Source organism: Macrosteles quadrilineatus, unplaced genomic scaffold, assembly GCF_028750875.1.
Source record: "Macrosteles quadrilineatus isolate MER2022 unplaced genomic scaffold, UCM_ALF_1.0 Scaffold_4__1_contigs__length_99947679, whole genome shotgun sequence".
NCBI classification, from domain to species: Eukaryota; Metazoa; Arthropoda; class Insecta; order Hemiptera; family Cicadellidae; genus Macrosteles; species Macrosteles quadrilineatus.
Window position 1 is genome coordinate 54,838,788 of NW_026542597.1, and position 25,153 is coordinate 54,863,940.

Genomic DNA, 25,153 nt, shown 5'->3' on the forward strand with positions numbered 1-25,153 from the left:
AAATATTGTTACATATTCTTTCAGTGTTGGTTGGTTGTATAGATGAAATATGGGCTATGCGCCACACACCAGTTGTCCAAGCTAACATTTATGTTCATGTGACGATTAAATAAGAAATGGTAAAATTTACATGATTGTATATGGTTGTGTGTTGTGCTGTGTTATTGTTACTGTAAGGGTTGAAGGTTGAAGCTAATACTGACCAGTCCAGTATAGCCAATTCTTCTCAAACTTCTCGCTGTCATCTCCTTCAAACACTTTGTACACTGAGATTATGTAACCTGTGGCCTCACTGTTTGGTCTCTTTGTGCCTGTCTCTAGCGGAGGTCTTGCGATCGTAGCTACCTGCAAGACAAAGGGACAAGGAGTTAAAAATATTGTCTTTACAATTTTGATATTAGGAAGTGACAAATAGAATGGCAAATTAGTTGCTGTTGTTGTTATGATGTGTTGCAAGTCTTATTATAGGGATCTATGGCAAAAGGCAGAAAAATACTCATGTAAGTGATACTATCAATTGTAATGAAAAAAATAAGAAGCATACTACATGTCGCTTGTGCACAAGCAACTGAGAGTAGGATCCACTTGTTACTATCTAGTTTTCTCAAAGTGTGTATATGCTCAAGAGGCTATATGTTTACCTCATTGAAGAGATCGAAGGTGTGGGCTGCGGTGTACCTGGTGCACTGAGGGTCAAACTTCTTTAGAGAGGTCGCTCGGCAGTTGTAGAAGAACTCCCTCGGATCTGTTTGGTTCTTGTTGATCAGATAGTAAGCGATGAAGGGAAACTCAGCTGTAGAATAAATGTGTCATTAAAATCATGTGGAAATAGAGAATACAGTAGAGCCTTGATAACAATACTCTCACAGGGATTAAAAATAAGATTGGTTATCAAGGTTGACTTCTTATCGAGATTGCAATAACACATGATTAGGGGTAAAATAATTTCAATGGGATTTGAAAATGACCCTTGTTATCATGGGTGAGTTGTTATCAGGGTCTTGTTATCTCGCTTCTACTATACTTCCTGAATGTTAGTTTAAAATTTGTGTTGAAAAAGTGATTTAATATTATATGGAATGCACACTATTTGTAACATCATTGTGTCTGCAATGCAATTTGAAAATACCATCGATCTCTATTAAATAATAGAGATCGATGGAAAATACCTATTAGAAATTGAATTAAATATATCACATGGGACCATCTGCTTTTAATTCAACACATTTAAGAAAACGCATAGTCTCATTCCTCCACTCAGAATGAATCAGATAATCTCATAAATTTAACATACCACTAGAGCTGGGTAAAGGGTAGCTAAGCTGTTAATGTATAAAGTGTGATAAAGTTGTACTAGTAATCAGTGGGATGCTGGTGTAAAACTCTGTAAAAAGTCATATAGAGTTTTATTAGTACCTGAGCTGTTTTAGTATTTGCAGAAGAGAATTCTAAAGTTTTTGTTTCAATCCAAACAAAAAGGATCTATAACTTGGTATTGGACCCTTGTTCGTTGTCACTGAGCTTTAATAAATGGCCATGGCCATGGAGTAAAAGCTCGCATGAATCACTAAAATAGTTTCAATAGGCATATCTCACTTCAATCTACCTTTGACTATTGAGAGTACTAAGCATTCCCTCCCTATTTAAGTTGTCTCAAGGTTGAGAATAAAAAAGAACCCTCTGTTGAATCATAGACAAAAAAAATTAAATTTTTTTTGTCTATGGTTGAATTAAGCCATCGATAGAAAGTGGTGATAAAAATTAATCTTTCTGTGTTAATGATTAATGATTTCTGTGGAATTCGCCAACCTTTTTATAGGTCGACTTATTGTATGCTACAGGATCCTTTATGGCATCAACAACACCTCAGTGATCAAAACTAACAAAAAAACTGATGTCTTCTTCAGTAAGTCAGGGATTCTACACAAGCTAATTCAGCACTTGGCTCTCTTCTTCTACACCTTGACTCACCGTTCCTCTCGAGATTTGACAGTAACATCCCTTCCATGGCTGTCTTGGCAGAGCCCACCTCTGTGAGGAGGTCGCAGGCAGCTGTCTTCTGCTTGGCCAAGGGTCGTGTCAGAGGAGACTCCAGGATTGGCTCTATAGGCTCCATCTGGGTCATCAGGTGAATCAGCACGCACAACTTGGGGTCGTCAACCTCTAGCACGCTCAGCTGACTCGGCTTGGCAGTTGGTAGGGGAAGCTGAAGGAAAGTTGGTGGGTAAAAACTCTGCTGATGCTTAAAGTAGCTTAGTTTAAGCCAATGAGAGAATTTTGTAAAAAAATCCTACAGTACAAAAAAATTAATTTAAAAATGGAGGATTCTGGGAAGCCATTTTAAATAAGTTTTTTTGCCTGTAAATAGTGAATAATATATATGGTACTTGTGATTTAGTTGCATAAGAACACCCTCTGTATGCACAAACGACTGATGAACATCAACAAATGCACAGGGAAATCTTAAGTTTTCATAAATTATCTACACATGATTGATTGTTGTCATATCCCCAATTCTATATTGACAACATATGGTTTGATTAATATGTAATTTCAATTTCAAGTAATGGTTATGACAGATATTGTTTTTATGTTTACATTTTACATTTTTGACACTCATTAGAAATCATTCAAAGGAGTTAAATTTTTAGTTATTATAATATACATAGTTATTATAATACATAGTTTCATAGCTTGCTCTAAACAAGGCCGCACTGAGACAAAATTGGCATCACCGCTTTCTCGTCCAACCAAAATAGCTGTTACACTAATTTATAATGGGCAGTATATAGGAAATGTTTATGTTTAGGCCTACCCTTTTATTATTTCTGGTTTTACCATGGCAATAGGCATGATAATGTGACGTTGTCACACACCCAACCCAAGTTGGACATTCTAATGGAATCAACTAACATTGCTTTCAGAACTTACACATGTAATATTACCAAACCTGAAGGGAAAGAGTAAATAAATGTTTCTTACTGTGGAAGATCATGGTGGAAGGAAAAAACATAGGTGTGCTATTCCCACATATTCTGACGTCACTCGGATTGCAAACAAAAGATCACCTGATTGTAACTGTCAAATTAGTATATGTATTTGTTTTGATTTGGTTGTTATTGTTTATATTATTATAAAAACAATAACACTCAAATCAAAACAAATACATACTAATTTGACAATTACAATCAGGTGATCTTTTGTTTGCAATCCGATTGACGTCAGAATATGTGGGAATAGCACACCTATGTTTTTTCCTTCCACCGTGGAAGATACTTCAAAGAGGAACTCCACATTGTTCTGACAAGACACAAACCACTCTTGGTACGTAAATGGATAAGAGCACTAGAGGAATCAAACTGAACAAATTGAATGGCTACACAAATCAGAGCATAAAATTTCTGAAATCAAAAGAATTCAGATTGCTGGATAAAGAAATTTTCAAAAGACTGAATGCCATATTTCCTTAAACACCTCAACTTTAAACTACCCAGTCTTCACCTGCACGTTAACTAAAAGTGGGGGAGAGGGTACAGGTTCCACTGTTTATCAATAATAAACACACATGACAGTTTCAAATAAAGACGAAGTTTAGAAAATGGCGATCTCATAGTTATCGACACACCTGATAGGTTCCTGAAGAGGCATATAAATCAACTACGTCCAATGCTGATACCAAAACTGGAAAATTCCGACCAACGCAGTTGTTTGATGTTCCAATAGGATTCCAAGACAACCAGATATATGCATAGGAATCCAGCTGGAGTTCCAAAACCAATCCAACCAGAACAAGAGATTCTGTCTCCAGAAAGAGCTCATGGCACAGAAAACGTACTACTATAACCCAGAATGCCAACCGCATGGTAAAAAGCATTAAGCTGTTTGAGAGAGCTTTGCCTGTCAATCCGTAGGCAGCGCCACCAGCGTTGCCATGCTAAACCGCTTAATGCTTTTTACCATGCGGTTGGCATTCTGGGTATAGTAGTACGTTTTCTGTGCTCATGGTGAGAACTGAGAAAACAAACGCCAGACCACAGCATGAGCGTTGCATCCCTCAAGATTTAGAGACTACCATACCAACCCTAAAAGATTATTCTTAACTAGTGGGAGAGACTGTCATATCCCTAAGTCTATCTTGACAAACTATGGTTGAGTCTATGACAAAAATTGGTCTGTGGTTGAGTTGAATGAATATGTCATTTCAAATAATAGTCAAGATATCCCAGCCTTCACTACTCAGTACTCACAGGTACTCCGGCAGGTAGGAACCTGTCTATGCTGGCCACAGGGATGATGAAGCAGTCCCGGTCCAGCGTGGCCAAGGTGATGGGCTCGGCCCGTGGGACAGACTGTAGCGTGATGGGACTGGTGGGATTGTTGTACACTCCTGGCCGTGCACCTCCGTTGTTGAAGCTCACCTGCAACATGGCCAAGTTTTTGATTGTTACAAAATATACATACTATCAGGTGGGTTAAACGTCATATAGATACATAATGGAACTGATTTTCAAAATATTTTCCTCTACTTGTTTGTTTTTCAAACCTTTGCACATGATAGCATATTCTATTAAATGTGTTTCCCCTTCATCTTGTGACACAACGGTTACATTTTTCAAAACATGCTTTTGATTAAAAACACACACATCCAGCCATCCTGCCAACCATAGAAGAATAACTTTTCTTGACCGGATGATGGGTTTAAAAAAATAAATTTTCATGAGCTTGAAAACACCAAATCAAAATCTGAATTACAAAAAAAAAAAAAAATACAGTTTATATGAGGGGATCTTTGCGCATACTAATAGGGTCCAGAACTTGTTGCCGAGATATAACGAATAAATAATGCGATATCCATTTACTTTTCAAGGATTATGTATGTTTAAGACGGTTATCAGGCGAATAAAACATCAATTACAGTAGAACCTTGATAACAAGACTCTCATGGGTATTATTAAAAAAGACTTGTTATCAAGGTCGACTTCTTTTCGAGGTTTGCAATAACATGAGATTAGGTCTGAAATAAAATTCAAGGGGATTAGAAAATGACACTTGGTAAAAAGGGTGACTTGTTATCGAGGGTCTTGTTGTCAAGGTCCCACTGTACTACTAATTTATGATAAATTAAATTTCTTGATTTTATATCTATACAATACAATGTGATTTACCCGCCTTAATCAGGTTTGAATTTTCAAACACTTAGCCTATTTAAAACCCTTTTTCATAAGCTGTTTGTCAATTGATTTCAATATGACTGAGGTTAAATAGCCCTATTCAACTTAAAAGGATCATATGTCAAATTACAATTCACTTTTAAACAGATACAAAGACACTTCAGCATCACTAGATCTTTGAAAGACAAATATATCAAACGTTAAGGGTGCGAATCAAGTCCTAAAGCGAATCAAAACTTTATTAGTAGTAATTTTTTCCTCCACTAGATCATAAGCTAGCATGACACATCAATCGTAAAAATCTGTTGCGTAGAATGGAAATAGAAAAGAGGGCGTTACTACAGAGACATCATTTACTGAATTACGTAATCTATCTATCTATATATTAATAGGCAAGCATGTTTCTTTAAAACCTTTTTTCTCAGCTCGAGTGCATCGTAGGGAAAATCTACGCATACCGTTAGAAAGCTATTTTCCTGTAGGTGTGCAGAATCCCTTTATAAATTTAAATAGGCTCAAATATAAGCGCAAAAAATGAGTTTAAAAATTTTAAAAAAATTACATGGATCTTATGCGTTGCCATGCTGGTGACGAAATAACAACGAAATATAAACAGAAAATCAAAACAAATGGGAGAAACTCCAATCATATGTTTTATTTACAGTGTGGGGTGAAACATTAACATAAGTGAGTACATTACATATTTTTGGTCGAGTTTCGACCACTGGACATTACTCGTATGGATAAATGGATAGAATAAAAGATAGGTTAGATGATACGAAAAACTAGTCCTACAAAGGCATGCAAAATCTGTGTTTACGTGGGAAACCCCCAAACGAAAACCAAAATGTATTACAATAGCAATAATTTTAATCTCAAACATTACAGAGTGCACATTTTTATAATCCAATGCTCAGTTGAGCAACAAAGAAGTTTTACAACTTTTTAAAACTTTGACCTACTTCAGCATCACACATGGAGTTAAATTACAAACTTACCCGTCGAAAAATAACTTTTATGTAGAGTAATGATTTCCTCAAAGTCTAAGCTTCTGAAATATATTTCCAGGTGAAACCTCAGTTACAAAAGTTTGGCAGTAAAACTGTCCGCATTGAAACAAACGATGATAGCTCACGAGCCAAACTTTGTTGAGCCACGGGAGCGATTGAAGCATCAAGAGAGTAATCCGTCAAAGAGAGGTTTAAAGTCCCCAAGGGTGAGAAGAAGCAACAGTGTTATCGTGCATCCATCTAATTCTTTTTACGTTTCTTTACATTTTTTACTCCTATGGATTCATTGTTTATGTTTAGTTGTTTATGTATGCCTATTTCAATAATGTGTTTTCTTGGATTTGGAACGAAAAAATCCAATAATTATGTAAAACATGTTTGTTGATCGAGAGCCTTATTTGAGGAGCAACTCACAAGCAATCAGTCCATCCTTTCGACCTCCAAAAGAATCATTTACCATTTATTTTAGGTCGGGTTTCCACCACAATATCTACCACTTACAGATAAGGTCCTGATGAGACCAGACCACACCTTGGCAGAATGCGACCTATCAATCTATAATGGCCATAGAGACAATACCTTAGTACTTGGCAGGAACCAGGCTACTAAACAATTATTTATAGATCAGTTGATTTATTTAAAATTTAAAATAAACATTAGTTAAGTTGGTTTTTACAACGATTTAAGTTCATTTTTATTTTCTCCCCTATGGAGAAAGTATTGTTTTCGTCAAAATTTTCGATATTGAGTTTTGACTGGACATATTCTTTTTGGGTGTCTCTATATTCTATACCCAAAAAAGTGGGTTTCGAAGTTATGTCTGTCTGTCTGTGTGATTGTGTATGTATGTGTGGTTGTGTTCAGAGCTACTACAGACCACATCATTCTGTAGTCCGATGTTGATGAATTTCTGTATGTAGCTACAAATCCATAGTATATCATCTAAGCAGTTTTTTTTAAATATTGATTTTTAATTGCGATTTTCATAAAATAACATAAAAAAATTATTTTCTTGAAAATGGCCCGAATAATTAAAATGGAACGATTTTGATACAAATCTAGTATGCTATATCATTGACTTTTGGGTCCTTTAAATTTAAAACAAAAAGGTACAACTCCCATTTCTGTAAAAATTACGGATCAAAAGTATTTGTAACTTAGGCTTATGTAAATAACATACCCCATAAAATAAAACGGTAAATTTCAATCTTGAAAAAACTGGTTGTAGGCATACTTTAATAAATTCTCGTAGGTGTTTTCGATATCTGCAGTTTTTATTTTTTATTATTTTGTAGATGAGCTGCTTACGAATGAAATAAAATTCTCTTCAAACTATAAAGTGAATAAAACATGTACCATGTGTATGTAATAAAATATATGTATGTATCAAATCTTGTTTTATGTATGTAAATTAAATGATGTGTTAATGTAAAATGTAAATGTGTGTTTAATATATTAGATCTGACTGTATTAGTAGTTATTAGTTATGTATGAGTTATTAAACTCAAATATATCCTAATCCGTCTAGTTTTCTGTATATTTAATACATTTTAGAGCTTCAAGTAAATTAAATATATAAACTAGATAATATATTTTTATTTTAATAAAAACCCATACTTATTAATTTGCTGAACATAGGAACACTAAAATTTAGTAAAATTTTCATGTTCAAAATACTCATCTTAATAATTCATACGAGTCTTTGAAAAATACAAAATTTAATTTTGAATTGTACAAATTCTAGTTTGAACAGGATTTCAGCGGTCTTGACAGTGTCAGAGACTTGGATCTGCTCCAAGAGTTGTTTCTTTTTGTATCCAAAATAAGATATACAATTAAACTTGAAATCATGTAGGTGTACACTTTGTGATATTATTATTGGCTTGGTTAGAGGAAAACGGGACGTTGTTTGTGGCAATGTTTGCTTTTAGGGGTATTTATAAATCCATGCAGAAAATAAAATCGTAGAAACTCACAAACATTATAAACTTTTCAGAAAGATTGATTTTACGTATCAAATTCCACCTTATTTGCCCCAGCAAATGTAGATAATTTATCTTTATATTTTGCATCTCTATTTAATTTTATAACTATAAGAAACTATAATGTGCAAAGGTGGAGACATTTCATTCCAGAAAATGTTTAATACATTATATTATTAGAAAGTTTGAGAACCTAGTTTTGTCAGAAATTCTGATTTTGGGTACGAGCCAACGTTTATTATTCAAGAGGCAGTGTATATGAAACTTGTCAAAACCTAATTACAAAAGTGTCAGAACTTCTTACTAGGCTAAGAGATCACACTGAAACCAACTATCATCTTGGTCAAGTAAAACTTCTTAAACACACTTTTAAATAGTATTAAATAATATTTAGATACAGTGGACATTTAACAACCACTAATTAATTTAAACAAACAAAGAAGTAAAGGTTCTAAAGGTTCGCTTAAATTGTCGGCGATGTTTAACGTTTTTTCTTACTCAATTTAAGTTTTTTTTTATTTACTTCCTAAAGTAAATCTATATACAGGGTGTCCCAAGAACTCTCTACCAATATTTTAGGGCATTGCTCCTGGGTAAAAAACATACCTAAATATCATATTTAAATTGTCCGGAAGTCCTTAGTTACTCACACAGCCGCCATTTTGTTTTTTTCAGTTATTATTTTTTTTCTAAAGAATGGTTAAACTTACGAAATTGAAACTTTGCAAAAACATTTATGACAACTAGACAAAGCTACCAAAAAATTATGACGATTTTTCCAATTCATAAAACAAAATGGCGGCCATTTAAAATTTTGTTTTTTAAATAACTCGAAAACCGTTGATTTTACAAATATTTTACAAAAGTAACTTTTACAAGGCAATTTTAATACAAATCGATTAACACCTTAGTTTTTAAGATTGGAGGAGTATTAACTGAGATATGGCGATTTTAGTGATACGTGACCGCTTTCAGCATGCGCTCCAACTAACATCATGCGCTCTAAGGTTTCAGAGGTCACGTATCACTAAAATTGCCATATCTCAGTTAATACTCGTCCAATCTTAAATACTAAGGTGTCAATCGATTTGTATTAAAATTGCCTTGAAAAGGTTACTCTTGTAAAATTGTTGTAAAATCAACGGTTTTCAAGTTATTTAAGAAACAAAATTTTAAATGGCCGCCATTTTGTTTTATGAATTGTAAAAATCGTCATAATATTTTGGTAGCTTTGTCTAGTTGTCATAAATGTTTTTGCAAAGTTTCAATTTCGTAAGTTTAACCATTCTTTAGAAAAAAATTAATAACAGAAAAAACAAAATGGCGGCTGTGTGAGTAACTAAGGACTTCCGGACAATTTAAATATGATATTTAGGTACGTTTCTTACCCAGGAGCAATGCTCTAAAATATTGGTAGAGAGTTCCGGGACACCCTGTATATAAAATCCAATGTATGTTTGTATGTTTGTATGTTTGTATATTTGTATGTTTGTCCTTTATGGACTCCGAAACCGCTCGACAGATTGTAATGAAACTTTCAGGCATTATTAAGCATTATTCAAGGATGGTTTGTGTGAAGTTTGGTGCAGATCCGTCAAAAGGGCTCCGCCCCAGTGGCTCTGGAGTTTCCCATGTTAACCTTATGAGTACTCATATTTAAATGGAATTAAAGAATCTTAACAGCTGGTTCAACTAAACTAATAATAAACATACGACAAGTGTTAATTGATAGTAATTTACCACTCATACATTTTCCTTCGACTTTGACAATTAATTATTATTACAGTTTAAATAAAAGGAAACCATATTATACTGTTAATTGTGTCATACTTCAATTTTAAAGAAGAATAAATCATCAGTATTTTGCTCCTTTAATTTCAATGATGCAACCCGCTAGTGGAGGGTACAATCAGTGATCACATAAGACCAATATGAACTGGTCTTGCGGTCTTATGTTGGTCACGTGATCGCTGGATACCACGGACCATCGCCTGCCACAACAATGCAACTTGTAAGAATAGTTGGAAGCAGTCTTGCAGAGGGCGGGAGATTTAACCATCTATAATCGCTTCTTCTGCTAGATTTCCGCTTATAGCATTCCAGTCTCATTCACTATTAAATCGCTGGTTTCTGTATTTCATTCATTGACAGAGCGGACTTTTAAATCTGTAGTCACTGACTGGGAAATTATATTTCACTTACAGTTGTTTAAATTGAGAACAGAAATAAATCAATGCCAAAGAATTTATGTTGGTAGAAATAATAACTAATGAAAACTTCTATATTTATTTGGTCAAATCACTTCGGTTGACGACCGCATCGTTGAAAGGATGAAACAAAAGTCATCTGCTGTGACCGTGAAAGCCTATCAATATTTTGGTTTGAAAGATACAATTTCGTAGAGTAGTTAAATAAAAGCTATAGAACTAGTTAAATACTTACAAAAATAGTTGGATAAAACAGCAAAACTGCTGTTGAAACGTTAACATTAAACTGGGATTATTTTAAATAGTCCTCCAAAATAAAGCGATAGGTTTTTGTCAGCAATAATTGAAATAATTGAATCGTATTAGTTTAGATCCACACAATATGCTTATTTAATCAAATAAGTGAAAGAAAGCTACAGTTTAAGGTGGGCAAATACCAAATCATATAAAGTTTGATAGTTTGTTGTTTTTGAACAATAAACTACAAAATATCTAAAGATTGCAGCAAAATTATGATCAAGCGATCGAAATTAGACAATTTCAAAACTACAACATGAGATTAGAAACCCATACGAATGCGATAAAAATCTAAATTGAATTTAGAATTTATTAATGTAGTATGGATATGACAGTTATTAAAGGAACAAAGTAGTCAACGAAATATCAAACACATAAAAGTTGCAGCAAAAATAAGACTAGATTAATAAAATTAGATAAAGCTCAAGAACACATTAGGTCCCCAAGTTGGAGCTATAACAATGAATGCATCACATTCGGTTCAGTGGTCATAAAGTATAAAAGCTCTCTAGAAGAAATGCATTTCCTTTGATGTGGGCTATTACCAAATCATATCCCTAATATGATATTCTTTCATAAATGTTTGATCTTGTATTGCAATAGTGATTCTTCGTTATAAACTAATCATTTCGAAAAAGTGTTTTATTTATCTAATTTACTTTTCTGTAAAAAAAATTACAGTAGCTGGCTGTATTCCAAAATAGATTGCCAATTTATTTAACTTTTCCAAGCAGAGTTGACTATTGCAGTAAGAAACCATTGTCAGGAAACGAACTAGAATGTTTTTTTTTGTGAAAGCTGTATAGACCTATCGTTGGAAGAGTATTATTTTTACGCCTGCCTTTAAATCTGTTGATCTTTAGATTACTAATGCGAATAATAATCTAGAGTATATCTATTTATTATTTTAGTGTGATGTGTGATGCCATTTAATGCGCGAAACTTTAGACTTAATTTGATTAGAACCTAACTAAAGGGTTTAGCAAAAATGTGTTCCACATTTTACTTATCCATGTTAAAAAATACCCTAGATGTTTCTATATCAATTTATGCTATAAAGATAGATTTTTGACCTAAATGAACTAACCACCTAATAAGAGCTATATAATTGTAGTTAATAAATTAATAAGCTTAAATAAATAAATAAATTTTAATAAATTTTAACTAAATAAATTAATTTTTAGGGTAATAATTTTAAGGGTTGGTTTTAATATGGAGTAATATAATTTAGTAATGCTATATAGTGATAAATATTGTTTAGCCAAAATTCCAATTCAATTACTGTACTAACATACTGATTCAAAACCTTTACAACAGTGAATTAGCCATATTTTTTTAGTTTAAAAGTGTACCGAACTTATTAGTTAAATACAAGTCCAATAAAATTATGCCTCTTTTTACTGCGGTCATTGCCTCTTTTCCATAATAAATTATATATACAATATAAGTTTATAACTTCTTGATCAGCATTGTACGTGTTATTAAATTTACGGAAAGTAAATAAAAGAAACGTCTTATAACACTTAAAACATATATTTACGCTTATACTGTTACTCACAAGACGGTAAATATACAAAAACGATGGTAAGTGGTGATCGATTTCGATTGGACACTCCAATCATCATCAGACCCAATAGGCGAATGACAAGAATCTTGAATGGCGTCCCTACTTACACACTCTTGAAGTAGGGACGCCATTCAAGATTCTTGTCATTCGCCTATTGGGTCTGATGATGATTGGAGTGTCCAATCGAAATCGATCACCACTTACCATCGTTTTTGTATATTTACCGTCTTGTGAGTAACAGTATAAGCGTAAATATATGTTTTAAGTGTTATAAGACGTTTCTTTTATTTACTTTCCGTAATATAAGTTTATACATTGTATTATCCTACAATTACACAGAATGTTATTATAACTATCATTGTCAACTTACACCTTAACAAAACTGATTACTGTACCACTATTTACTGCTTCAGTAACTTTCAAATACAATATTGTCATTAGAGCCAAATGTTTTTAAGGATATTTCTACTGTTATTATTCAACACTGTTGTCAACGGTTAACAACAAACTTGTATTCTTACCGTACATTTAATGTACTGTCCTTTGTATCGTTACTATTTAAACGTTAACGATGAAATATAATGGGGGATTGTATACTCAAGTTTATTCCACGTAAACTTGTACCATTACAGTATTCTATTGAAAATATACCAGCTTAAAATTAATTATAAATTTATTATCTATTTAAGCTACTGTTTCTTTGCTTATTTACATTGATAATTTTACTGTCAAGATGTATTTGCACGAACAATGTGACAATATATGTATATTGTCTTTCAATTTTTCATTTCAGGGTCGAGTATATTATGGAATACAATCACCATATCTTAAACTATACATGAAATGTAATGACTCTAATACTACAGTATACTCTCATACAAAGTGTAATTTCTGTCGGTAAACTGTCCTACAGATAAACTCCTCTACTTCAATGCCATTATTTTACAGATAACCAAAAAAACATTTTACCAATCGTCAACACCGCCATTAAAATTTACTGTCAAACACTCTACAATGAGCCAAATCTACTCCATGCCAATTCTCTTGAGCCACTTGTCAGCCCCAACTAGCATTTATACAAATTCTACCACAACTATTCCCACTTCACTCACCTGTCTGCTAGGGGTGTCCTGGTTGAGGGGAAAGTCTCCCTTCCCCCCGGATGGTTTCCTCTTGGTCCCCCCCGTCGCCCACTTCATCAACGTCACTGACGGCCTCTTTTGTGACAGCCCGTGCGGAGGGTCGTCCTCGTACTCCTGCGGAAGGTTAGATGGACTTAGAAATATGTGGGTGCGATACGCGTAATGGTCATCCATCAACGCGTAATCCCCCGTTCGTCCTTTCCCCCCGGGTTTTCCCCGACCCCTCGGTTTCCCCCATTGCTGCTTGCTGTGCTCCGACTGGAAGTTCTTCCTGAAGAGAATGTTCATGTTTGAGCTACAGTAACATCGCGACGGCTACAGACGCACTACCGCGGGACACTAATTTAGAAAGTTGGCCCTCCTCTCGGTTTATTTTCAGAGACAATATCAACTCCCCCAACATTCTCTAGGTTGAGGCACGCTTCACGCACCCCTCCCCCCCCTCTTGTGACTCATTGTTGTGGTTGTATGTCAAGTTTAACTGACAAGCAGTCTGGGTAGGAGGAATCGTTATACTTTCGTTTGAAAAACTCTAAATTTATTTTACACAAATAGGCCTATACAATAAAAATTAAACTCACTTTTTTATTTTATGTCAGGACACAAAAATGTGATATCGGTATGAGATCATTTGTTATTTATTTACAGCATGGGTGTTAGAGTAATTTACAAAGTAAGATGCATCCATGACACACTATTTGACTAATAATTTTAAATCCAACGAGTAGTTGTATTGAGTACAACAATATAACTTCTATGCTACCACTTTTAATTTAAGCTAAACATAACTTATTATATTCAAAAATAGCTTCAAAACTGAATGCGTCAGTTGGGGGCGTTTCTGGTCTGTGTCCAAGTCTTCTTCCGGCTCTACGGGTAATAAGATTGTGTTACAAAATATATTATTTTTGTGTTATTCTTTAAATGGTTTTTTTTACTAAGAATGACGCTTTATCGCAGTTCTTATAAATAATCATACAACAACACAATAAATTATGTTTTACTCTTTTACAGGAAATATTCGGACATCCCGAATTCCAACGAATAGATAAAATAGTAACAGAAACAACCTAAAATATTTAGAAGATTTCAGATAGTAAAGTGTCAATTCTTTTAAATTTATTTGGATCGTTCATCCAGGATTTTACTAATAAATATAAAACAAAATTATGTTTGTTAAGAAACGTCTAAGGCAGCAAAGTATAAAATATATTATATAGATTTGGCCAATACATTAATCACATACTAAGCTACTATTATTATATATTTTAATTTAAACAGTTTTTTTCAATTTAACTTAAGAGTTTTTGGAATAAATTACTATGGAAAATTTCGATAGTTTTATGATATTTGTAGATCCATAAAAAAGTAAACAGATGTGTTTGGGAACCTAATAGATGGATCATAGAAAATTCATTGAAAATTAACTTAGTTTAGTCTATAAACATATTAACACTTTGTTGGTTAATGTAATGCACAAACTATTCGATACTGCTTTCGTATATTACTCGGTCATTTAATGAATGCCAACTTTTGGCTTGGTTGGCACACCTTGTGGATGGAAATAGCTCAGTTTAGCCAACTGTTACGCTCTCCTTGCCTTTGGTGTGTTTTCAATTTTACTTCATTCTTTCTAATCTAGAAAATTAATGAGGGTTTACATAAAAAAACTTTAAAACGAGATTTGCATTTTTAATTTTTAAATGTTTTTGCCTCGAATTTAATTTACAAACACATAACACAAAGGCACTAAGTTTACGTTAGATTTCTTTGTCAAATATATATTTTTTACCATTGTAAATAGTTTTAGCAATGTCATACATTTTAAGGCTATTTCAAAGTTTAGTGGAAAAGTCCAAAATGATTATCAGAATACAAAACCTCTTTTCCCATAGAATAAAGCTAACTAATCCGCAAAATCATACAAATAAAGGTTGATTCAACACATTTGATGCAACATTTATAAAGGTTAAAGACATACACTGATAACACAGTTGACTGTTGTACCATAGAGTAGGCGGACCAGCTATAGCTAATTTAATAGTCGAATCGGCCAGTCACGGAGTCTACCAAAGTAACAAAAACTTTAGTTTCTCTTATAGTATTCGATACTTTGATATTTGATGTGACATAACAGAGAAGCTTACAATAATTTATCCTTTTGTTTGACTTAGTTAAAAAAAAAAAAAATAGTGACTGAAAACAGCTTAATGACTAGCTTCAATTTTATTTTCACACTTACTACAGCTCTTAAACGGTAATAGGATGTCTACTACCCTTCTTAGTCAAGGGTAACTTAGTTACTTACCTCGTGTTTTCTAAATAACGATTAACTTGAACTAAGACCAGTCTCAAACAAAGTTTAATGTTATTCAAATCCATTTTCTGTCTTTAAATGCCAATTATTTAACCGGTAATATACTACATGCTATACAAGGATTTCAGTATGAAATTTAATATTAAAATAAAATAGATCCCTTTCAAGCTCTCATTAAACTTCATATTGTTTTAAAAAAAAGAGAAAAAAAAAACTGGCGTCAACAACAGTAACAGTTACCGATTTGAAAATAATATCGTGTTTATGTTATCCAAGAGATTATTATGGAATAATAAACGAAGACCAATTAAACCTGGAATCCCCAATGGGTCGTGTTTCTATGCAGTAAACAAATAATTATTAAATTGTGTAGTTTATTAGTGTATCTGTCCATAGCGTGTACTAATTAATTCAATTAATACATTAAAATCTTTTCCAGATTACAATATTTGTATGGTAATCTTCTATTATACAAATCCAATGACAAAAAATCCTACAAATCCTTTAGATTGACATGACCCAGTTTCAGAAAAACCTAGTGTAATCGCCACAAAAAGACAATCAACATAATTCCACGCTGTTGCATTATGTAGGATGGTGCAATTGGGTCTTTTATTTCTTTATCTGTGCAGCCCTATTATTGCTCATGTTTGTTCATACTCGATATGTTTGTATTCCAATTTAAGTAGTACATAAACCAATTTAAATCCGTAGGTAGATGTAATATGGTGGTAATTTAATCAAAACTAGTTAAAAGGACGACGAGGAGTTTTAACCATAGATGAACTAACGTGAACAATCCAAGTCATTGACAGAATCTTTCGTAGTCTTCACAGGCTAACAAGCTTAAAATTTTCCATTAATTGTTGTATTGTTCGAGTATTTTAAATTGAAATTATACAATAATTTTATTAAAATTGCGTGTAATTATTACGCCACACTAAATTATTTTGACGAACTTCCCACGCAAGGATTTAGTCCAGAAAACAGCTGTTTGCCGCCAGTTTATTCAAATGGGGTTTCATTGCGTACTACCATTGACTATATATATCTACTGCATTGAGTTTTACCGGGCACCAATCAGCTGATTATACTGTATTTAGGTGGCAATGAGTGGTTATAAACAAAAAGATAACCTCTTCTAAGAGGTTATGACTAGTGATTTTTAGACCTTTAGTTGGTGGAAATATACTAAACAAAATGTGTAACAAATAAAACTATCGTTTTCCTACAGGTACCTAACAATGTACATGTTCTCTATATGATTTGAGAAAGCAAAGCGGCCAATTCGCTCATCAGTGAGACAATGTTAACATTGTCTCACTCTAATTGCTTTGTCTCCAGATTTGCAACGTGAAGGCACGACATATTGAGCGCGTAACATGCAGACAAGGTCGTATGCGCGCAAAATACGTTGGCAGCACTGGCTGTAAATCAGCTGGTCAGCTGTTGTACTGTTGTATCATTAAATGTCATATTAAAAGTTCACTTCTGTGTAAAAATATGTTACGTTTCTTTACCAATTTATTTGTTTTATGGTAACTGTAGGAAAAATATAATGTGCAACTCGAGTGCAAAGAGTTCACTTTGCTCACTAGTTGCACAAATAACTATTTCCATCAACTATCACAGCATGAGAGACGTAGAAAACTATAACTTTAACAGTAGACTTCTCTATAATAGGACGATACAACTACTTTGAGAAATCCTGCTGCTTAATGTCCCTTTAGATGACACAGACATTTATGTCAGTTTACAAAGTCAATAGCCATTCAAATGTAATAGCACATGGTAATCATCAAAATGGCTTGCATTGTTACACTTGGCTTAATTAATTGAGCCTATTACTGCTAATAAGCTTAATCGCTATAGCACTCCTGTTTGTGTAGGCCTATACTAATAACATTTCTACTCTATAAAGATGTGGAATAGGACTATATAAGCCCTGAATTGAATTGAATTGTCTTAGTGCAATTCAGATAAATATAGTCATAAACGATATTTCTGTAAATATTGAGTTTAGTAAGTTAAAGCAACATTAATTATATGTTTTCACTTTATATTATTCGTAAATTTGATGAATAAACGCAATGTATTTTAACTTAGTGATACTAAATTAACAACTACTAACCTTGGATCATCATACGGATCAAAAACTGTAATATTTTAATCTAACATTTATTTTTTTATATAAAAAATCAATGCAAAAAAAAAATTGTTCCAGAGGCTAATTTATCATGTAACCCATTTAATTTTAACCCTTTTAACTTTAGCTGTGTTTGTACAAAATCTCGCTGTGCAAGCAAAACAAAAAAAAAATTAAGTTTGAAGGACCATTTTACGCTTCTGACGCAAGTATAATTTCCCGAAAGTACTTAATTATAAAAACTTTTCTGAGGAATATGGTAGTTTATTAATAGAACACGCAGAAGAATGTACTGTAGTCTTAAATTTCCCAACATCTGATAACTGCTGATTAATGCTCAATGTACGGAAAAATCATGTGGTGTTATCTAAAAATATGTTATGTGTTTTGGAGTCTATTTAAAAAGTAGCTACACATTAATATAATACTAGAGGTTTTATAAATAGTTCAAACTTTTGTTTATTGTAATTCAATTTACTGACATTAAGTTAATGTTTTAGTTGGATTGTAAGGCAAACGTAAAAGTTAATTATGTCCGTAAAACACAACAACACAACCTACAAAAAAATTGTCACTAAAAATTTAACATTAAATAAAACACGATTTAAAATTAGCATAAGCTTGTAACTGATCGAAATAAAAAAATGTATGCCTAGTTTCTATTGAACTTAAGAGTCTTATGCCAAAATATAAATTCAAAATACTTGTATTCGTTTGTAATTTATCTATGAACCGTTTTAAAACAATGAAAATGTAATGCTATTGATCTATGTACTTATAAATTTTTGTTTGAATAAATGCAGTATATAAATCGATGCATTTCATGTCATAACCGACAGCATAATTGTTTACTATATTGGAATTTTTAGGATTAATAACGGTATTACAAAATAAAAAGATTATAAACTATGGTATAAGTGACTGAGAAGATATAAAATTAAGTCTTTTGTTACTGACTTAATTTATTAGAGTTTTTTATTAGTGATTACTCTTATTAGTGATTTATATATCAGGAAATGCTTTCAAAACTAGCAAAGAAACTAAGTAGGTACAGCCATATGTTTTGTTTGGGTTAAGTCACGTAAAAGATAGTTTTGAAAATATAATAATTGGTAAACCAATTATTTGGAAGACTAAAAAATGTTTGAATGATTCCATCGTACGTGTTAATAACACGTTTTTTAATAACAGGCCATATTGCAGTTATGCAGTAGAGTCTTGATGAGAAGAGCCTCAATGACAAGTCACTCTTGATAACTAGTCTCATTTTCAAATCACCTCTCGTATTTGCCCCCTATTGGCATCTTTTTGAAAACATCGATAAGAAGCCGGCCTTGATAACAAGCCTTATTTAATAAAACCCATGAGAGTCAATACTAGCCTTTTACAGTTGCTAGTGAATGAAATAAGTAAACTTTTACGAGCAGTGTGTTTAAATCATTTGCTAACAGAATGCTTGTTCATTATAAGAAGGGTCTTGTAAAACTCACAATAGATTGTATGGGACAGTTACAAGAGCAGCTCTTAGTGCGTCATTAGACATTGTCGTCTTTTACAAGTAATAAGTCCTTACTAGGACCAAATATTTTAAATTTCATACAAGTATTCACCATTATCCAACACTACTTTTCTTTTCATTGCAATTATTGAAAATACTGGTTACGAACATTTAAGGTTGTGCTTTGATTAAATGATTTTGTATTTGTTATATTTAGATTATTAAATTTGAATAATTTCTGATTCAGTCTGTAATAATGATTGTCTACCTAAACATGATAGAAATTAAATGCTCTGTCCTGAAATTACTATTTTAACTAAGTACTTTAACCGCACATTTTACTAGTAGTCTATACACGTTACTTGACATTTAGTTTAGGCTATTTAAATGTGGTTACAGAGAGCACAGAATATTATTTAGAGTAGGTACATGTAATAACTGACTAGCCTAGATTATCTAAGCCTGAGATAATAATTGAACTGTCTCCCAATTATTTATGTCAGCTACGTTACTGTGATTATTCTAAGCTCGTTTTGTGTACAATTAAATTATATTATATGTGTTTCATCAAAATATAACAATAACAAAATATTACATTACCATGATGTAGACTCAACTGGTTGTATATAACACGAATAAAAAAGAAGGATGGGTTGTAGATGTAGAATGGAGTGATGCCTTGTGTAGCTTTGTTACTGAATAAGACCAGCTGTTTCTGTAGCCAAGACCATTGATTTATTAAAAGGCCAATGATGCCAGGTTCTCACTGGCGACCCTTCGATTAAAAGGCGATCTCTATATTTAGATTTGATATGTTATTTAGTTTTATATCAATATTTACTTTGGAGATGGAATGCGCTCTTCCATTTATGTATGAATGTTAGTATTTGTTTTTCAAATTAAACATTTGTTCAACACCAAATACAATTGGTTTAAATGAGATAAAAAGTGTTATAATATCAATTAAGATTAATAAATCAAAGTATGATTACGAGTTTTGTTTCATGATAATTTTCACGATAATGTTAAATGTTTGCTAAACAATCATGTATTTACTAGTGGTTAAATGTATAATAAATAAAACAATCTCTCATACAAAATTCCTATTAATCAATAATCTATTTGGCTAGGAGTAACAATGCGATGTCAGAAAGGAATATTTATTAGATTTTCTATAAATAAAGATATTAATTAAATTCCCAGTCCAGAAAAAGCAATCGGACTTTGAAGACTGAAGACTGCACTATTTCTCTCGGAATACGAAGATGTTCAGTGTTTTAAACATCTGGAAATATTTTTGGCAAACCTACGCACTCTTTCGTCACTTCCCTCACACCATTAGTAAACATAGAGAGGAAGCATTTCAGTTTCCAACGAAAATATATCCGTCAATGAACTAGATCTGCAAGTATAAAGGTAAGCTAATTTTAATTGCTATTTAACCTAACCTATTTAAATTAGGCCTACTCACCACCGCCCTTTCACAAACACTAACTTCACTATTCAAAGAATATTCGCAAACACTTTTTCAATGAATATTCAACTGAATACACACCTGAAACCTGGTATAAACCGTGGACCTGTGCATGAGAACTGACGGCTCTATTTTATTTTTAGTGACTCCGACTTCGACAGTTTTAGGCTTAAAGGGAGCTGATTGTGCGCCAAATCGCCTCAGATGCTGTGGATATGACCGGAAATAGAACCACCAGCACTGCCAGAGCGGATGCAATGCTGCCAATAGCCAATAGGGACAATAGACAACTTGTTGGCAACTGTTTACTGCTCATGTTTTATTTCACAGCGGGTTGGTAATTGAAATCATTCCAGGACCAGGTGTTTCTGTTTCTACTGTGTCGATTGTTGGATTAAAGATTTTTCAACCGAAGATAAAAGTGTCAAATATTATAGTGTAGGCCTAATGTAAATTTTATATTATGGTTATTTGTTTGATAGAGCTAATCTATATCTAGTGCACATTTTCCAACTACTATAGTATAAACAAGATAAATGAGGGCACAAAGGTAACTTTAAGTATCTTATGAATTGACAGATACACTGAACTAACTAAATATACACAAGATAAAACTAGAAGATTAGAATCCTACCGAGACATATTTCAACCCAAATATAAATGGAAGGGGAGTCAATTCCTGTTTATTTGTATCTAATTGCACCCAAAAAAACTCAAGGAGAGCTAGTTCTAGTCAAGGGGGCTAGCCCAGCAAAAAATTTCAAATTTTTCAATTTTTTAAAAATATATTTTTTTATTTTTTTAGTTCTTTCTGAACAGTTTGGCACCAGAATTATTCTATTGTTTTAGTAGATATATGACCAAAAACATTTATCAGTGCACATGCCTTTTCATTGTTAATTATCCGATACTTGTCCGCGACTTGGGGCAAGTGTCCGAAACTAGTGTTTTTTTCTTACTATTTACATGATATCTTCTAAGCCAGTTGAGATATCATCACCAAATTTTTACAGGATGTTTATACCATCAGTACCTATGACCTGAACTAGAATTATAACAGTAGGTATGGTTTAAGTAACAAAATATATAAATTTTAACAAAAAATAAAATAAAATATTTTTTATAATCTAAAATGTTAAGCCAATTAACCAATTTCAATTATATTAACATATTTTTAGTTCAGGCTATAGCCCTAGGCATAAGAAAAAGAACCATACCATATTTATTTGTGTAAATTAAATACAAAAAAACACAATGTGTAAAATGGTTACCTAGGTTTTTACAAATATAAAATTAACTTTTTTTATCATAACTCCCAAACTCATCAACATTTTTCAAAATATGTTACATGATTATATGCCCAAATTTGTGCTTAAAATTCCCTGAAAAATTCAAAATCCTAGGTCAAAAAGTGTATTCACAGCAAAATGTTTTCTATAAACGTGCGTTTTTAGCTAGGCTAGCCCCCTTGCCATCAAAAAACTACTGATGTTTTACAGATCGATCCAGCACATTCAGATTATTGGGCTAAAAAAACTCCCCAAAAAAATAAACAAATTACATTAAGGCAATCGTAGATACTTTGGTTGCGTTTGATAACCATTTAAGTGATTTACAACTGCTCAAACCTACTCTTTGGAAAAATCTACGATAATACTTTGAACAGCACGGACATTGTTGCAAATGAGTCTTCTAATTTGTAAAGTCATTACAAGTTGTCTTTTCCTTCTTACTAAACTAGGCTACATATTTACACTCAAACCCCATAGTGAGACAATCAATTTAATATCACAAAATTCTAAATGTATTTTCGAAAAAAATATAAAAAATACTTTTGTTTAGCCTATATTCACTTTCCATTGGTTTGCAGGGTCCGTAACAGCCACTTCTGTCTTGGATTTCATCCTGATTTCCCCAAAGATCGCTTCTCAAGTCCACGTGTGATTATGCGGCACAAGGGAAAACGTATTCTTTGGGGCTTTACGTGCAGAAAAAAAACTCTTCAGATTAGCTTACATTAGCTTAACAGTACATAAAAGAAATAGTATTCGCTTTTTATTGTCACATATTTTTTCCAAATTTCAATAATTAGTTTGTTTGTGTTTAAGCCATACCAAAAACCGATACGATATTTCTCTATTAAATTTAGTTAGGCTAATTAATTTATATTTTTAAGGAAATTAATTTGGTTTCTTTATTTGCAACATATGTTTTCAAACTTTATTTGATGAATGAGTTCAATGTTATTTTTTTATCTCGATGCAAATGATTTACATGGTTTCCTAATTATCTGATAAAGTCGTATTCGGTTAAACCCGTTGTTCAACACACCCTAAACAACATATTGTGTACCTCACTAGTAATAGTATTTACGAGTTGTCACTTGGTCGATACAAGTTGAGGAAGCCTTCTGTTATAGATCTGTCGTAACACGCAAACCTACAGTTTTAGTTTGAGCAAAAAACGTCTAACTACCTTACTTATTGTCCCGAAATATGGGATATTCATGCAAAACAATGTCTTTGTCTTTCTACAGCCAGTTAATCAATCGACCAACTATTCAATCAATAAATTAATTAATCAACAATTTAGACCACCAACTAATCAACTAATCAAGAAAAGGAAACGATTACCGATTAATTGAACCATCTAAAAGATATTTATATCATAAACCTTTATGAAAACTACCCCACAAAGATTTTTTATGATAATAATCTATTCTTTGCTCTGTTACTGTTTAAGAGCATATTAATATTAATAAAAACCCCCAGAAGCTCCATAGAATTAATTGGCATTGCTTTTGGTGCATGTAGATTTGAAAAGTAAATCGAACACACAGTATAGCTTTTTCTGATATTTCCAATGTCTTATTATAGATTCAAACAAATGGACAACATAAGAAAATTCTGAAGAAAAACTCTCAATTCATACAATTCTGTTATTCTTTAAAAATAAAATGAAAACAGTAAATTTTACCTCTTGTTTACATTATTAATTTAGTTCATTATTAAAAACTACGAGACCGTAGGGCCTACCTACCCAGTGGGCGCAGTCTGAAACTATGGACTCTTACTACACCCTCCTAACTCTTTCATTGATTGCATATCATTAAGTACTTATTCCTCTTTTACTGACACTTACATTTAATTGGGTATAAACATCTTTACATTAATCATGTCTTAATTAGCTGGTAGCAAACAAACTTTTTATCTTCTAGGATCTTGATTACACTGTTAATGATGCATCTCGTTTAATGCTTTAAGGGTAATGATATCATTAACCAGCCTGTTTCATTATTCCTTGTTAAGTTTACTAGCATATGAAAGTACAGATTTTCAGTAGACCTAAATCATTGAATAATGATGACCTAAACATGTCTTGTACATGCTCCATAATTAAACACAATATGAAATCATAAATATCTGTAAAACGGTATTTATTCAAGTGATAAATAAAATTATTGATTTTTATGACTATAGATTTTGCCAAGCACACACTCCCCAACAAAATAATACATTTAAAAACTATTAAAATCATGAGAGAAATCTTACTTTTTTAATATTTTTCTCTTTAAAAATATTCCAATTCATTTAATGACAAGATTTCTTCCAATAAAAAAGTATCAACATTAATATATATTTTTCATACGTGTAATACAACAGAACCTAAATCTTTAGACAGACCGGACAGAGAGGATTTTTAGAAATCCTTTTTGGAAAGCTAACAATACAAAGTTAAGTGTCATTCAACACATATAGGTTTATGATTTTTTTTACAATGAAATGAAATGAAATATTATTTATTTATACAGGCAAAAGTTAGGGCCACATGGCCCTTTCTTACACTTAACCTGTCATAAATATAACACATATATTTTAACAATTACATTAATATACAACAAAAACAAAATCTAAATCATGGATACAGAAACTTTAACAAAAGAAAATAACTTAAATTTTAAACTGTACAAAAATAATCTTTCTCTCTCCCTCTCTCTCTCTCACACACATACACACACACACACCCACACACCAAGCACATCTTTCAGTGACCAACCACGCGTACAAGCCCCTAGGACAAACCAACCATGGCCATACGTTCAAAATACATATTTTTTAGCGCTGCCACAATATGGGAACGGTTATCAAGGGATTTGATGGCTACAATGAGATGCGTGTGCAAAACAGTATATTTTACCAAAACTTTATAATCTATGTTAATAAGCGAATGGTTTAGAGATTCCAAATTTTTGAGGCAGCATGGTTTACTCTGAGCAAAGCTTAACTACCAAGTCTTGAAATAAAAATCAAACACATTTCACATCCCTACTACTAGATTTACT

At 32.5% G+C, this 25,153-nt stretch overlaps 1 protein-coding gene across 3 annotated transcripts in view; it reads right to left on the minus strand.

Moving 5' to 3' along the window:
- The window catches only part of LOC128992315 (uncharacterized), a 56,870-nt gene that overhangs the window by 3,837 nt on the left and 27,880 nt on the right, over positions 1-25,153 (minus strand). The window contains exons 1-6 of one of the 3 annotated variants that reach the window (XM_054415821.1): positions 19,938-20,048; positions 13,347-13,490; positions 4,248-4,418; positions 1,972-2,206; positions 642-793; positions 204-345 (exon numbers count right to left, since the gene is read on the minus strand). In XM_054415821.1, the coding sequence (XP_054271796.1) occupies positions 204-345; positions 642-793; positions 1,972-2,206; positions 4,248-4,418; positions 13,347-13,490; positions 19,938-19,940 (847 nt within the window). In that variant the 5' untranslated portion in view covers positions 19,941-20,048. Of the gene's footprint in view, positions 1-203; positions 346-641; positions 794-1,971; positions 2,207-4,247; positions 4,419-13,346; positions 13,690-19,937; positions 20,049-25,153 lie in introns of those variants that run through there. The other 2 variants (XM_054415820.1, XM_054415819.1) reach the window with 2 other exon arrangements.